This window comes from Cajanus cajan, chromosome 9 (assembly GCF_000230855.2).
Source record: "Cajanus cajan strain Asha chromosome 9, NIPB_CcT2T_4, whole genome shotgun sequence".
NCBI classification, from domain to species: domain Eukaryota; kingdom Viridiplantae; phylum Streptophyta; class Magnoliopsida; order Fabales; family Fabaceae; genus Cajanus; species Cajanus cajan.
The window spans coordinates 823,594-837,723 of NC_138525.1; the positions used below are offsets into that span (position 1 = coordinate 823,594).

The following is a 14,130-nucleotide window of genomic DNA, read 5'->3' on the forward strand; positions in this document are numbered from 1 at the left end:
TGGGCTTATTTAATGTAGAAGAATTTCATACTTCACTATAAGATATCAATATATAGTAAGTTGTTTTATCTACATGTGATTCATGAGAACAGTACTCTTGTTTTATGTTCGCATTTTATTTCGGTGCTTCTGTGTTGTGTTCACATTTTGTTTCAGTACTCTTGTTTTATGTTCACATTTACTTAGGGAATGGAGAGAGCTAAGTAAGATAAAGTTTAACGGTTTGGTTGTATTAAGTGAAATGTTATGGAATATCCAAAAGAAATAGGAGATAATGTGTGTAGAAATATTTTTTATCATGATTATTGGATCATGCAAATCATGATTATTCCTTTTATATAATTTAGATTTGATTTGCGCATTTTATACAAATTTTATTTTTGATATCGGTGCATATCTTGTACTAACTTACTTTCACACTAATAATATTTTTTTTATTATAAAAAAAATGACATTTAATGAAGTAATTTAACTGTTTTTTTTAAAATGAATTTAACATTGTTTTAATATTTAAAATTGTAATTGCCCCATAATTGACTTCTAATTAAGCATCTATTTTAAGGATTTTCCATAATTTGTTAGGTATTTCAATATTCAAAATTATAAATTAGAGTTATAACTTTACGTCACTCTATGCTTCTCTCTCTTTAGTTCGAGAATTGATGTAGAGGTAAACAATTCCTTGCATAAACATACTAAATTAATGGGTAAAATCTATGTTCTAATTATTATTTATTGAGATAAAATATCAATTATCTGTCAAATTTTGATTTGAGAAAAAAATTTAGATAACTCAAAAAAAAAATTATTTTACTCAATAATTTATGAGGTATATTAAATTTTAATGAATTTAATAATTAAATTAAATTTCAATGGGTATAATTTCATGACTTAATCTCCCTAATCATTCACCATAAGAGTTTTTAATTAATCTTTAATATTCAAATTAATCTATTTAACTCTTTGTTAATATTTTCACATTAATCTATTGAACTCATTATTGATGTTTTCACAATACAATTTTTATATTTTAGTATGATTTAACAATCTCCAAATTTTAATGTATTGCATTGAAATTTCTCTAAACCATCATCATCTTCTTATTGTGAGAGAATTTGAAACACATATTTTTTTATTCATTCTATAAAAAGAAATAGACTCAATCCTTAGAGAGTAAATATTTAAATTTTATACATACAGATTTTCGTCTCCTTTCAAAAAAGAGATAAAGTTATATAGAGGGTGAAAGTAAAATATGAAATATTAATAAGATCCATTTAAAGGGGTATGCATTCTTAAAATTGTTACTTTTTTTCTTGATAAATCAGAGTTAAAAATAATCATTTCCACGGATGATAAATAAGGAATGATAAGATTAAAATTATTGAAGTGTGATATATCACAATTAAAGTATGCTATAATAGTTAAAGAGTGATATAATAATCATATAATTTTAAGTGTTAAAATTTTTATTGAATTATAGTTCAAATGACAAATATTCTATTTGTTTGTGATTTTTTTTTACCATTTATATAATTTATTTTGGTTTATGTAATTAAAAATATAATGTTTTAAATTACGTTAATGTACTCATTCTAAATTTTTGAAAACTTACGTATCACATGCATGTATTTGTCCCCATATCCAACACAACATAGCCGCATATTATATACTCGTGTTTGTACTCATATTCGGTATAACTTTCATTTCAGCACAATTTCATTAAACAACATAAAATGTAATTATTACTGATATGATTTACTTATTTGAAAAATTGATGTGCTCTTGTTGAAATGCCAAATTATTGCTGATATGATTTACTTATAAAATTCCATCACTGCCATAGTAGAGAAAGCTCGACAGACAACTTGAAACCTAGAAAATCCAGAACGCTTGCCCAAACTCTCAAATTGTTTCTCAGTTCTTTCCCTTCCACCAGGTGTAATAAACATGATGTTATCAAGAATTAAAACCACTTTATAATCATTTGTAGGTTCCGGATCTTCTTGCAGTATGAAATCCTCAACAATGACCTTCCCTTTGCTGGCAAAGCTTTGTAACAATTGCTTAAAATTTCTATGGCTTTTTCATCCGACCAATTATGGCATATAGCCTAGAAAAAACAAATTGGTTAGCACTTTATTAGTTAGATTTAACCAAGTTATCAACAAAGAATAACTGAAGCTTAGGTAATATATATGTTTTCTATACTAAGTACTAACCTTTAGCATCATGGCATCACCCTGTGGAACACCTTCAAACATATTTCCCCCGATATGCTCAACCCCTATATGAAACTTGATAATTTTTCATTGAATGGTGATTTGGACTAGGCTAGTTGTTCTTTGCTCCAAGAATCGTTCAAATGGTAGTTTATTCACTAATTTTTTTGAAAAACCAAAAGTCCAAAAGACAAGACATCGATTCTTGATCTTTTGCCAAAGTTGAGCATTGGTCTATGCATGGCTACTACCGGTTGTGAGATAAAATGGCTAAAATACCTCTCTAGTCTAGGTATGTGTCATGACTCATGTTCAACTAACGCTGCTTTATTTTGATAGTTAAGTCGTTCTTTATTTAGCTCAAATTCCTATAATTTACAAATAAATAGATTAAACACAATGAAATCAATTGTCATACGAAATACTTAAAGTTAACATTTATCTTATATATGCGCCAACTAATATATAATTTGTTGACTTTTCACTAACACACAATTTCTTCTCTTGGACAATTACTTAAAGTTGGCATTCACTATCTCAATGACCAACTTGAAGGTAATAAGAAAATCAGACACATGATATATTTCAATTAATGTATATTCTCAACTGACATATTTGTTATTTATAGATAGGAATTCTTGTGTGTGAGAGAGATCATGCAAAAGTACCAAAACTTATTAGACTGCAATTTTAGTGAAATGAACATGTATATAATCTTATTAGACAACAATTCTAGTGAAATGAACGTGTATATTTACCTTTATATTATACTGGTATTCTACTACTTTGACGATATATCGGTTTTTTTTTTCTTCCTATTTTTAAATTGACGCGATACAAAATAAAATTATTTTAAAGTAAACAAATTAAACAACAGTAAAATAACATTTTAATGGAAATAATTATTAATATAAAGTTATGTTCTTAAGTCAAAATGGTTGTTATAATAAGTTAGTTGTCTTTTTAAGATTATTTTATTTTTATAAATTAATTTTTATAAAAAAAACAGAGTTAAATAAGTCCAAGAAAAATTATTGGTTGATGCCTAAAAATTGTGGTAATTTGTAACTATTCGTTTATATCCAAATATACACATTTTTTTTAATTTATCAAATGAATTTTTTTTTAATCTTTTAGAAAGCTTAAAGAACAACCCAAAGAAAGAAAATTAACTTCATATAAAAGACACTATCCAAGTGTCTACTAGTAAAATAAAGCTAAATTGTGAAGGACATCACTCTCTAAAGTTTTCATATTCAATACACTTTGACATTGTCAATGCAATTAAATACAATTGGTTATTCACTACAAACTTTAAATAGTTCTCATCATCACTTTTCAAGGATGACTTATATATATGCACAAGAAAAAAGTAAACAAAATAAAAAATTAATAAAGAAAAACATTGTTTTATCTCAAATCTCTTAAGCTTTGCAAGCAGGTGCTTTTCCTGTAATTAAGGGCTTGACATTAGCACATTTAGCATCTATTGGAGCTCCATTGAATGTAAGATTAATATCACTTAATTCCACTCCATCACACGGTACACCACTACTGCACATCAAAATCACCCCTTCCTTGGTTTTTGAAGTACCCTTAATATTCTTGAAGGTAACCTTACTTATCTTTACTTTTGAAGGAGCCTGTGTCATTGCAAACATCCACAAAATGGACAAAAACAAGGTATAAGAAACCTCATTGTATTGCATGTTAGGTTAATAAAACCAAAAGATTAGTTATTTAAGTAATAACAACTCTAGTATGATTACAAAAAAAGTAATGAGAAAAGATAGTCAAATTTAAGAATAAGTATTGATTAAATATACAAGTACCTTTTTATCGCATTGATTCCAAGGACAATATTCTTGATCAATGATGATTGGGTTCATGACATCAACCATGTTAACATCTTCAAAATGCATATCAGTAATAGGAGAAGTTCCCGGACCACTAGGCCAAGTCTTGATCCTGACACCATTGTCTGTATTTTTCAAAGTGCAATTTTTGACTAAAAGATGTTCTACGGGCTCTTCTTCTGGGTACTTGCCAAGGCTTCCAACACTAATGCCATGGCCAGGTCCGCAAATCACATTCTGAACAGTTATTTGTTTGCTGCCATCTCCCAAGGAGATACAGTCATCTCCAGTAGCAATGTTGGTGTTTAAAATCTTCACATCAGTCGATCTTCCGATGTGAATCCCATCAGTATTGATGCTATCAGCAGGAGCACTAACATGAAAGCCATCAAATGTGAAGTTGGTGCATCCCAAAACATTCACATGAAAGTTTTTGCTATCCTTAGTAGTTATGTCTCGAACAGTTGCATGTTTTAGGAAATTGAAACTAAGATTCTGTTCATAAGAGATTCAACTCATTAGCATGTTTTGGTAGATGTTATTATTCTAGTAATGTGGGATTAAATGTATATATATATATATATATATATATATATATATATATAGAGAGAGAGAGAGAGAGAGAGAGAGAGAGAGAGAGAGAGAGAGAGAGAGAGAGAGAGAGAGAGAGAGAGAGAGAGAGAGAGAGAGAGAGTATATTTACAAAGGAACGCTTTTTGCATTTCTTGTTACTTCCACAATCATTTTCTTTCCAAGCTTTTGCACCTTGACCATCAAAAACACCATGACCGGATACGGTTAAAAAGTCAACATGTTCGATCTTGATCCATTCATAAGCATCATTCATTGCATTAGAGTCGGGCGGTGCTTGAATTGTGCCTTCAACATTAATTTCAATGGGAGCCTTACAAGGACCTTTTACCTGAATTGCATTCATCTTGTATGTCCCACTTGGAATCACAATTTTAGTTGCAGTTGTTGATGCACATGCTTCATCCCAGGCCTTTGTCAAAGCCTTCAAAGAACATATAAATTACAAATCAAGAACAATATAAGTAATAATAATAATCCATGGAGTCTTTAATCACTTTTTTTTTCTCTCAAGTGAATTCAATTGAATTTTACCTGTGTTATATCTGCATTTGGTGCTCCGCCAAATTTTTTTATATCTATGACAACTGATTGAGTGGAACCAAAAATAGCCAATAGTAAGAATAAAACAAATGTTGCCATATTCAACTTCATATCCATGTTGTAATAGGTGAACTTTGTTTTCTCACACTCTTTAGCAAAGAATGTTGCTTTTGAAATATGAAGGAATGTTATTTATACTAGAGTCACGAAGTCACAAAACCATTAATCATGTAAACAGACTTTTAGATCAAATTAATTTAGTCCTTACAATTGTGTGGTTAAACACGTAACTCTAATAATCGTTCATTTGTTAACACTAATTGTAAATAATATCCTATTTATTTCCTTTCCTAAATAAAATTTAGAAAGTAAGTTGCACCAAATCATGATTTCAAACATCATATTTAGCATTGTACTTGAGTTCCAAAACTCGAAAGAACATCCTCATTTGTCCTAAGCAATATTTCATAATTTTGTCTAATAAAAATATTTTTCTTGAATTGGGAGATTTTTTTAAGTCATTCTTCAACTATACTATTGCTAATTGTTTCTTTAGTAACAATATATTAAAAATATTCTTAATATTTTATCTATTTTAATCAATATTTTATTATTTATAAATTAAATTTAATATATCTAAAAATTATTAATAATTTAAAATAATATTGTATTATAATATAAATTATTATTATAAATATTAAATATAATTTAACGATAAAATATTTAAATTACTGAATTGCTCAATGGTATTGGAACAATATTTTAGTTTGTGTGGATATGGTTAGGGAGTAACAGTTTATAATGCATAATGGGGAGCATAAGGTGTGGAATGGAGAAAATATCATACAAAGCAGTCATGGGGTGATTTCTTGGCGTTATTGGTGTGTATAAGAGAGGACTTGTTAAATAGAAGCCATGAAAAGAAGGTATGAAGTGCAGCTAATCATTGATGTTAGTGGTGTATGTGTGGATATTTTTGGAATGACATATTTATGTTAGGACAAGGAGAGCTATATGTTAGGACAATTTTGATGTTCAAAGAACTAAAATTACATAGGTAAAATTTGGAGATTTAAATCTTATAGTTATAATATATGAGAAATTAAAAATGCACATAAGCCTTAAATTAAAAGAACTACTAAAAATTGTAACCTTTATTTTTATTTTTGAAAGTTGTGATAGTGACAAGATAATAATAATGAATAACAATTATGATTGTAATTGTAATTTTAAATAATTTTTTAATTTAATAATTTATTTTAATCTAAATATCAAAAGTGACCGTTTTATCTTCATATAAGGTAATTCTTATATGATACATATAAAAAAAATGATAAATATTGAACACTAAATAGAAATTATTTAAACCCGTAATAATCCTAATCATACATTAAAAAGTTTAAGTAAATAAATTAATGTATAAAAAAATTATAAAATAAAAATAACTTTTTGGAAAAAGGACAATATTCCAGACCTTGTATTAATTATTCATTAATTCCATTATGCTTGATCTAAATATAATTTGAATATGTAATTTATAGCAAAGGATTTATAGAAAGTGGCAAAATTGATCGAAGGAAGGATCCTTGTTGGTCATGACTCGTACAGCAGTCTTGGGATCTGCATTTGCGTGCTTATTTCCTTTCTTTTCCTTACTTCGTGTGTACACTTTTCTTATCGGTTACCAGTTTCTGGTGTTACACACTTTTCTTATTATCGGTCAATAGTGTTTAAAACTAAAAAGTTTGGTTGAATACGTGTTTAAAAAAGTACTTCTTTTTATTAAAAATAAAGAACTTTTTCCGTAAGATTTTTTTTTCAAAAAACACAACTTTTATTCAAACAGATTCTCAAAATTCTACTGCACTTTTGCAAGCATTATTATTAAGTCATCCCAAAAAAAAAAATATAGGCAAGTATCTGTTTTTACATTATACATTGTAATGTCTTCTAATAAACTTGCCTTTGAGTTTATGTAGGTCAAGTAACAGGAGCACTGCAACATCTTGCACTAGAACATCTTGGTACTAAGATCCAAACAGGACAGTACTGCCCCGTAAGTCAATGTCTATCCACCATTTTACCTAGCAGATCATAGTTGATAGCTTATGTAATTATCCTATCTGATTGATCAATTTTTTAAAATTATTTACGTAAATAAAATTGTTTTAAAATTATTTATATTTTTGAGACATTTTACTATAATGTCATTATGACCTATAGCGATATCAGTGACACGTGTACTTTTTTTTTAATTACAAACAACTAAAATTTAGCCAATAAAAATCATTATAAACTATGACAATTTTTATAAAGTTGCTATGAACTTCATTCCATTTTAAAAATATAATTAATATATATCTTTTATTATTAGAAAAATATTTTATCTAAAGGTGTTATGGGCCATAGCGACATTGTGTTGCTATAAACCATAACGACATTGTTTATTAATTTATATTTTATTTTTAATATATTTGTTTTTAAATTTAATTAAAAATATTTATTTATGTAGTTGTTTTTTATTTTAATTAAATGAAAAAAAAATATAAACAAATTTTTATTTATGTACTTTTAATTAAATTTTTTGTTTAAGTCAAGATTTTTTTTATAGCCTTGACTATTGTAGTTTGCACACGAAATACAGCCTCTTGCACCACTATCATCTGGGTGCTGCAAATATTCATCTAACATCAGTTGAAAACAAATGTGGTTCTAACATCTGCAGGACATAATAAACGAAAAGTAAGCATTTCCTGTATAGGCTTTGCATTCAATTTTCAACTGCCACAGAAGGCGGTATGGTCTATAGCATCACAAAGTCACTATAGGGTGTAACAATTATTTTTTTATTTATAATTATTATATTATCATTTTATTTTAATTTTTAATTTTATATTTCTGTTTTTTTTTTCTTTTTTTTTTTATATTGAAATCCTTCATTTAATTTATATATTTTAAATATATTTTTTAACATTTTTTTCCTTCATTTTATTATTTATTTTATTTTTAATATTTTTATATTTTATACTATTTTTATTTATATAAATAAATTGTGTCTTTTTCCAAATTAATTTCAGTCAATTATTTATTTTATTTTCTTTTATTCTCATTTATATTATCAATTTTTTTGAAATTTTAATTTTAAAATTCTGTTTTATTTCATTTATATTTTTAAATATTTATAGTTTTATTTTTTAAAAATTATATTTGTTAAAAATTAGTTTATAAAAAAATATTTAAGAAGTGACGTTATAGGCCATAGCAACTGTATGTCGCTATAGACCATAGTTATAGCGACTGTGTGTCGCTATAGGCCATAACGACCATGTTTTTTAATTTATTTATTTTATTTTCTTTTATTTCCATTTATATTATCAAATTTTTTCAAATTTTAATTTTAAATTTCTATTTTATTTCATTTATATTTTTAAATATTTATAGTTTTATTTTTTTAAAAATTATATTTGTTAAAAATTATTTTATAAAAAAATATTTAATGGCTAGCGCTATAAGTTATAGCGACTTCATTGAAGCCCTTTTGTGTTGCTGTCGGCTGTAACGACTTTCATAATATGACTTTCATGACTTCTTAAAATTTAAAAAATAACACGTGGCAGGGTTGTCACTATGGGCCACAGCGACACTGTACAAAATTATCCCAAAGGTGTAAATTGTTTCGAAACAACTCCATTTACGTAAATAATTTTAGAAACTACCCTTGGTCAATCAGCCAACTATCCCTTTAAACAATTTTAAGGGTGTGTTTGAATACCCAATTTAGTTGAATACCAATGATCAGAGAGACATGGATTGGTGTTGGAAGTACATTAGAAAGTGAAAAAAATGAGTTAAACAAACACCCTATAAGCATCCATCAACAATAATCTTATTTCTCGTAACGTAAATTAACTAATGTCTTGGTGTATTTGAATGAAGAATTTTACAAATTCAAGGAATTTTAAATTCTTGGTATTTGAATTACTTTGATTTCAATTTCTATCATTTTTAAAATATTTTGTTTGGATAAGTCAATTCAAATTTCTCAAATTTTAAATTGTTGGGTTGGATATGATAATTTGATTCTACCATGATAAAATTAGTTTTAAAAATATATTTATATGTTGAGATTTTTAAATTAAATTTTATAAAAATAAATATTAGCTAATTTTTAAATATTTAATAATTTTAAAAATTAATATTAGATAATATTTAATAAATTTAAAAATATTTTTGAATATTCAATAATTAAAACATGAAGAGATAAGAGATAAGATAAAATATATAAGTGAAATAAGAAGAAAAAAAAATTATGAGGAATTTCAAATTCTTGCTTTTTTGGGAGAATTTGAAATTCTACTATTTTAAAGAATTTCACAAATGCATGAATTTCAAATTCCTTATAAATTATCCATCCAAACAAGATATTTTACCTCAAAAAATTTAAAATTCTTCAAATAAATGAATTACTCCATTTAAATTCTCTATCCGAACACGGGAAATATGTTTAATGAGTAACTTCATATTATGATGACAACTTAGAAATGAAAATGAAGACAAGATCCAACAAGAATGATTTCTCTGAGGCACAAATAAACACCAACAAAGTCATGACTCAAAGCAGCTTAACACCAGCTTCCCTGAGAGAATCTATTACCGCTTTGACCTTACCATGATACTTCTGTTCTCTTTTCAAGTGAACAGAAACAGCAGGAATATCCTTAAGCAAAAGGCGTTCTGCTAGTATCTTCCCGATCTTTGCAGCTGCAGCCACATCCCGACTAGTTTCCAAGCTTGATCTCAAGGCTTTCTCTTGTGAGCTTGCAGAAGAGGATACAGTAGCAGTTGGGGTGTGAATCACCTGCGCACTCACATACTTATTGGTAAAATGCATCTTCAGAACATAAGGTTTGAGAAATTTTGTAATCCTGGGAGGCCTCACCGGGGGTGGGATAACCATATTCTGTTTTACAATATAATCCTCGTTAATATAAGCATATAATTAAAATAAAAAATAAAATAAAAAAGTTCACTGTTTGTGTCATTTTTGGCAAATCACATATAACTCAAGAAACCAACATATATCTAACTATTTATTGGAACACTGTATATCAAACGATAAGCCAATATAAGTTCATTTCATGTTTTGACTATCTGGTAAATGCAAATTTCAAAATATCAACTAAATATACTCCCTTTCTCTATTCAACATTCCTCCACTGGTCATATCTATCATGTAAAAATGTGAAATAACTTGAGAATATATCTATCATGTTTTGTTAAGAGCGTGCTGTAAGAGCCCTAAAAACCTAAAAATGAGCAACAAGTGAAGCCGAAAACATGTAAGACCTTAAAAATGAAAAAACCCCACTTCTTAATGAAAAGATCTGATTGGCAACTTTGATCAAACAGTTGAAATGCAAAATAGTGGGCATTGCTCAAAGGGTTACGAAACAAGTATAAGAAATGGAAGGAGGTGGTGTAACGGAAAATTTAAATTGATTGGAGAGAGAAGGAGAAACTTACCTGATCTGATCCAAAACAACACAATTCTGCACTCACCACCCACTTTGTGAAACAAATATTTCTCACTCTCACTCTCACTTTCTCCTATTTATTTCTTTTATACTGTTGCATTGTCTCTATTCTCATATTTGTTTAATTACTATTTAACCTCGTATATTATAGAAATCACAATTTTATATTATTATCTACTTATACAATAAATTTGTTTTGTAGACTTTTTAATAATTATTTTAAAAATTATATTAAAACTTTATATCGACAAAACATAACTATTAGACCATGTATAAAATATTTTATTTTTATTTTATACAAGTATATTTATAAAAATTAATTGTATTTAAATATTTTATCATTAAATTATATTTAATATTATAATAATAATTTATATTATAATATAATAATATTTTGAATTATTATTCGTTTTTAGAAATATTAAATCTAATTTAAAAATAATAAAATATTGATTAAAAGAGATAAAATATTAAGAATTTTTTTAATATATTGTTATTAAAGAAATAATTAGCAATACTATAGTTGAAGAATGAATTAAAAAAATCTCCCGATTCAAGAAATATATTTTCATTTGATAAGACTATGGGATATTGCGACAAATGATGATATTTTTTTCGAGTTTTAGAACTTAAGTATAGTGCTAAAGTGATGTTTGAAATCATGATTTGGTGCAACTTACTCCCTAAATTTAATTTAGGAAAGGATATAAATAGGATATTATTTACAAATTAGTGTTAACAAATGAACGGTTATTATAATTACGTGTTCAATCACACAATTGTAAGGACTAAATTAATTTGATATAGAAATCTGTTTACATGATTAATGGTTTTGTGACTTCGTGACTCTAGTATAAATAACATTCCTTCATATTTCGAAAGCAACATTCTTTGTTAAAGAGTGTGAGAAATCAAAGTCATCCATAATATTTTGAAAGCAACATTCATTGCTAAAGAGTGTGAGAAAACAAAGTTCACCCATTACAACATGGATATGAAGTTGAATATGGAAACATTTGTTTTATTCTTACTATTGACTATTTTAGGTTCCACTCAATCAGCTGTCATAGATATAAAAAAATTTGGGGGAGCACCAAATGCAGATATAACACAGGTAAAATTCAATTGAATTCACTTGAGAGGAAAAGAAGTGATTGAAGATTCCATGGATTATTATTATTACTTATATTGTTCTTGATTTGTAATTTATATGTTTTCTGAAGGCTTTGACAAAGGCCTGGGATGAAGCATGTGCATCAACAACTGCAACTAAAATTGTGATTCCAGGTGGGACATACAAGATGAATGCAATTCAAGTAAAAGGTCCTTGTAAGGCTCCCATTGAAATTAATGTTGCTGGCATAATTCAAGCACCACCTGACCCCAATGCAATGAATGATGCTTATGAATGGATCAAGATCGAACATGTTGACTTTTTAACTATATCCGGTCATGGTGTTTTTGATGGTCAAGGCGCAAAAGCTTGGAAAGAAAATGATTGTGGAACAAACCAGAAATGCAAAAAACGCTCCTTGGTAAATATACACTATATATATATATATATATATATATATACATACATTTAATCCCACATTACTAGAATAGCAACATCTAACAAAACTTGCTAATGAGTTGAATCTCTTTTGGACAGAATCTTAGTTTCAATTTCCTAAAACATGCAACTGTTCGAGACATAACTACTAAGGATAGCAAAAACTTTCACGTGAATGTTTTGGGATGCACCAACTTCACATTTGATGGCTTCCATGTCAGTGCTCCTGCTGATAGCATCAATACTGATGGGATTCACATCGGAAGATCGACTGATGTGAAGATTTTAAACACCAACATTGCTACTGGAGATGACTGTGTCTCCTTGGGAGATGGCAGCAAACAAATAACTGTTCAGAATGTGATTTGCGGACCTGGCCATGGCATTAGTGTTGGAAGCCTTGGCAAGTACCCAGAAGAAGAGCCTGTAGAACATCTTATAGTCAAAAATTGCACTTTGAAAAATACAGACAATGGTGTCAGGATCAAAACTTGGCCTAGTGGTCCGGGAACTTCTCCTATTACTGATATGCATTTTGAAGATATTAACATGGTTGATGTCAAGAACCCAGTCATCATTGATCAAGAATACTGTCCTTGGAATCAATGCAATAAAAAGGTACTTGTATATTTAATCAATACTTATTCTTAAATTTGATTGTTTTTTCTCATTACTTTTTTTTTTATAATCATACTAGAGTCGCTATTATACTTAAATAACTAATCTTTTAGTTTTATTAACCTAACATGCAATACAATGAGGTTTCTTATACCTTATTTTTGTCTATTTTGTGGATGTTTGCAATGATTCAGGCTCCATCAAAAATAAAGATAAGTAAGGTTACCTTTAAGAATATTAAGGGTACTTCAAAAACCAAGGAAGGGGTGATTTTGATGTGCAGTAGCGGTGTACCATGTGATGGAGTGGAATTAAGTGATATTAATCTTACATTCAATGGAGCTCCAATAGATGCTAAATGTGCTAATGTCAAGCCCTTAATCACAGGAAAAGCACCAGCTTGCAAAGCTTAAGAGATTTGAGATGAAACAACATTTTTCTTTATTAAATTTTTCTTTTGTTTACTTTTTTTTGTTGTAAATATATAATTCATCCTTGAAAAGTGATGATTAGAAATATTTAAAATCTATAATGAATAACCAATTGTATTAGTTGCATCAACAATGTCAAAGTTTATTGAATAAGAAAGCCTTGTTAAAGAGTATATTCTTAAGAATGACATTCAAATTATAAAAAAATATTCATATTAGCCAAAATTTCGGTGAAAATTTCTTTCGAGTCTACGTAAATAGTATATTCTATATAATACTATATTATTTGTATTAGAGTGTGTTTATATATATATATATATAAAAAAGTGATTGTTTATAATATTTCTAAACAAAATTTACAAGACATTGAAACTAACTAGAGTGAAGCCAATTCGGCAATGATACGACAGTGACAGAAAAGACTAGAAGGGAGGGATAAAAGGGTTCTAATTTTAATATAAAATAATCACATAGATTTGTACAAACTAACATAAATTAGTAAAGAATAAGAATTTATGATATTTTGTGTTGTGTATAAAATAATCAATCCACTAGAAGGAGAAGGAGTAAATCATGTCAAGGGATGCCAAGTTGCCCCTTGAATCAAAATTCACCTCGTATTTGAAATAGTATTCTTGAAGCATATATTTTTCATAAATTTTATAAATATTTATAGGTGACATTTAATATTTGTTAAATTATATTTTTTAAAACAAAAAAATAAAAGTTAATAAATAATATTTAAGCAATATTTTTGATAAGACAAAATAATTTTTATAGATA

At 27.5% G+C, this 14,130-nt stretch overlaps 3 protein-coding genes across 3 annotated transcripts; 1 reads left to right on the forward strand and 2 right to left on the reverse strand.

Moving 5' to 3' along the window:
• Positions 1-3,381: 3,381 nt before the first annotated feature.
• On the reverse strand, positions 3,382-5,385 carry LOC109814372 (polygalacturonase). The gene is made up of 4 exons (XM_020378783.3): positions 5,204-5,385; positions 4,782-5,093; positions 4,055-4,573; positions 3,382-3,865 (listed from the first exon to the last, which is right to left on the reverse strand). The coding sequence occupies exons 1-4, from the start codon at positions 5,327-5,329 to the stop codon at positions 3,647-3,649; spliced, it is 1,176 nt and encodes a 391-aa protein (XP_020234372.2). The 5' UTR covers positions 5,330-5,385; the 3' UTR covers positions 3,382-3,646.
• A 4,273-nt stretch (positions 5,386-9,658) lies between these two features.
• On the reverse strand, positions 9,659-10,886 carry LOC109814381 (uncharacterized). The gene is made up of 2 exons (XM_020378797.3): positions 10,736-10,886; positions 9,659-10,172 (listed from the first exon to the last, which is right to left on the reverse strand). Exon 2 carries the CDS (start codon positions 10,167-10,169, stop codon positions 9,825-9,827), a length of 345 nt encoding a protein of 114 aa, XP_020234386.2. The 5' UTR covers positions 10,170-10,172; positions 10,736-10,886; the 3' UTR covers positions 9,659-9,824.
• Positions 10,887-11,630: 744 nt separating this feature from the next.
• On the forward strand, positions 11,631-13,520 carry LOC109814376 (polygalacturonase). Its single transcript, XM_020378793.3, has 4 exons — positions 11,631-11,860; positions 11,970-12,281; positions 12,398-12,916; positions 13,111-13,520. The coding sequence occupies exons 1-4, from the start codon at positions 11,735-11,737 to the stop codon at positions 13,327-13,329; spliced, it is 1,176 nt and encodes a 391-aa protein (XP_020234382.2). The 5' UTR covers positions 11,631-11,734; the 3' UTR covers positions 13,330-13,520.
• The last annotated feature ends 610 nt before the right edge of the window (positions 13,521-14,130 follow it).

What these genes read in the sequence shown, in the direction of transcription:
- LOC109814372 (XM_020378783.3), bottom strand. Translation starts at nt 5,329, where the DNA reads ATGGATATGAAGTTGAATATGGCAACATTTGTTTTATTCTTACTATTG. An exon ending in CAAATGCAGATATAACACAG is followed by an intron (nt 5,094 to 5,203) that starts GTAAAATTCAAT and finishes TGTTCTTTGAAG; the next exon opens with GCTTTGACAAAGGCCTGGGA. An exon ending in AATGCAAAAAGCGTTCCTTT is followed by an intron (nt 4,574 to 4,781) that starts GTAAATATACTC and finishes TCTTATGAACAG; the next exon opens with AATCTTAGTTTCAATTTCCT.
- LOC109814381 (XM_020378797.3), bottom strand. Translation starts at nt 10,169, where the DNA reads ATGGTTATCCCACCCCCGGTGAGGCCTCCCAGGATTACAAAATTTCTC.
- LOC109814376 (XM_020378793.3), top strand. Translation starts at nt 11,735, where the DNA reads ATGGATATGAAGTTGAATATGGAAACATTTGTTTTATTCTTACTATTG. An exon ending in CAAATGCAGATATAACACAG is followed by an intron (nt 11,861 to 11,969) that starts GTAAAATTCAAT and finishes TGTTTTCTGAAG; the next exon opens with GCTTTGACAAAGGCCTGGGA. An exon ending in AATGCAAAAAACGCTCCTTG is followed by an intron (nt 12,282 to 12,397) that starts GTAAATATACAC and finishes TCTTTTGGACAG; the next exon opens with AATCTTAGTTTCAATTTCCT.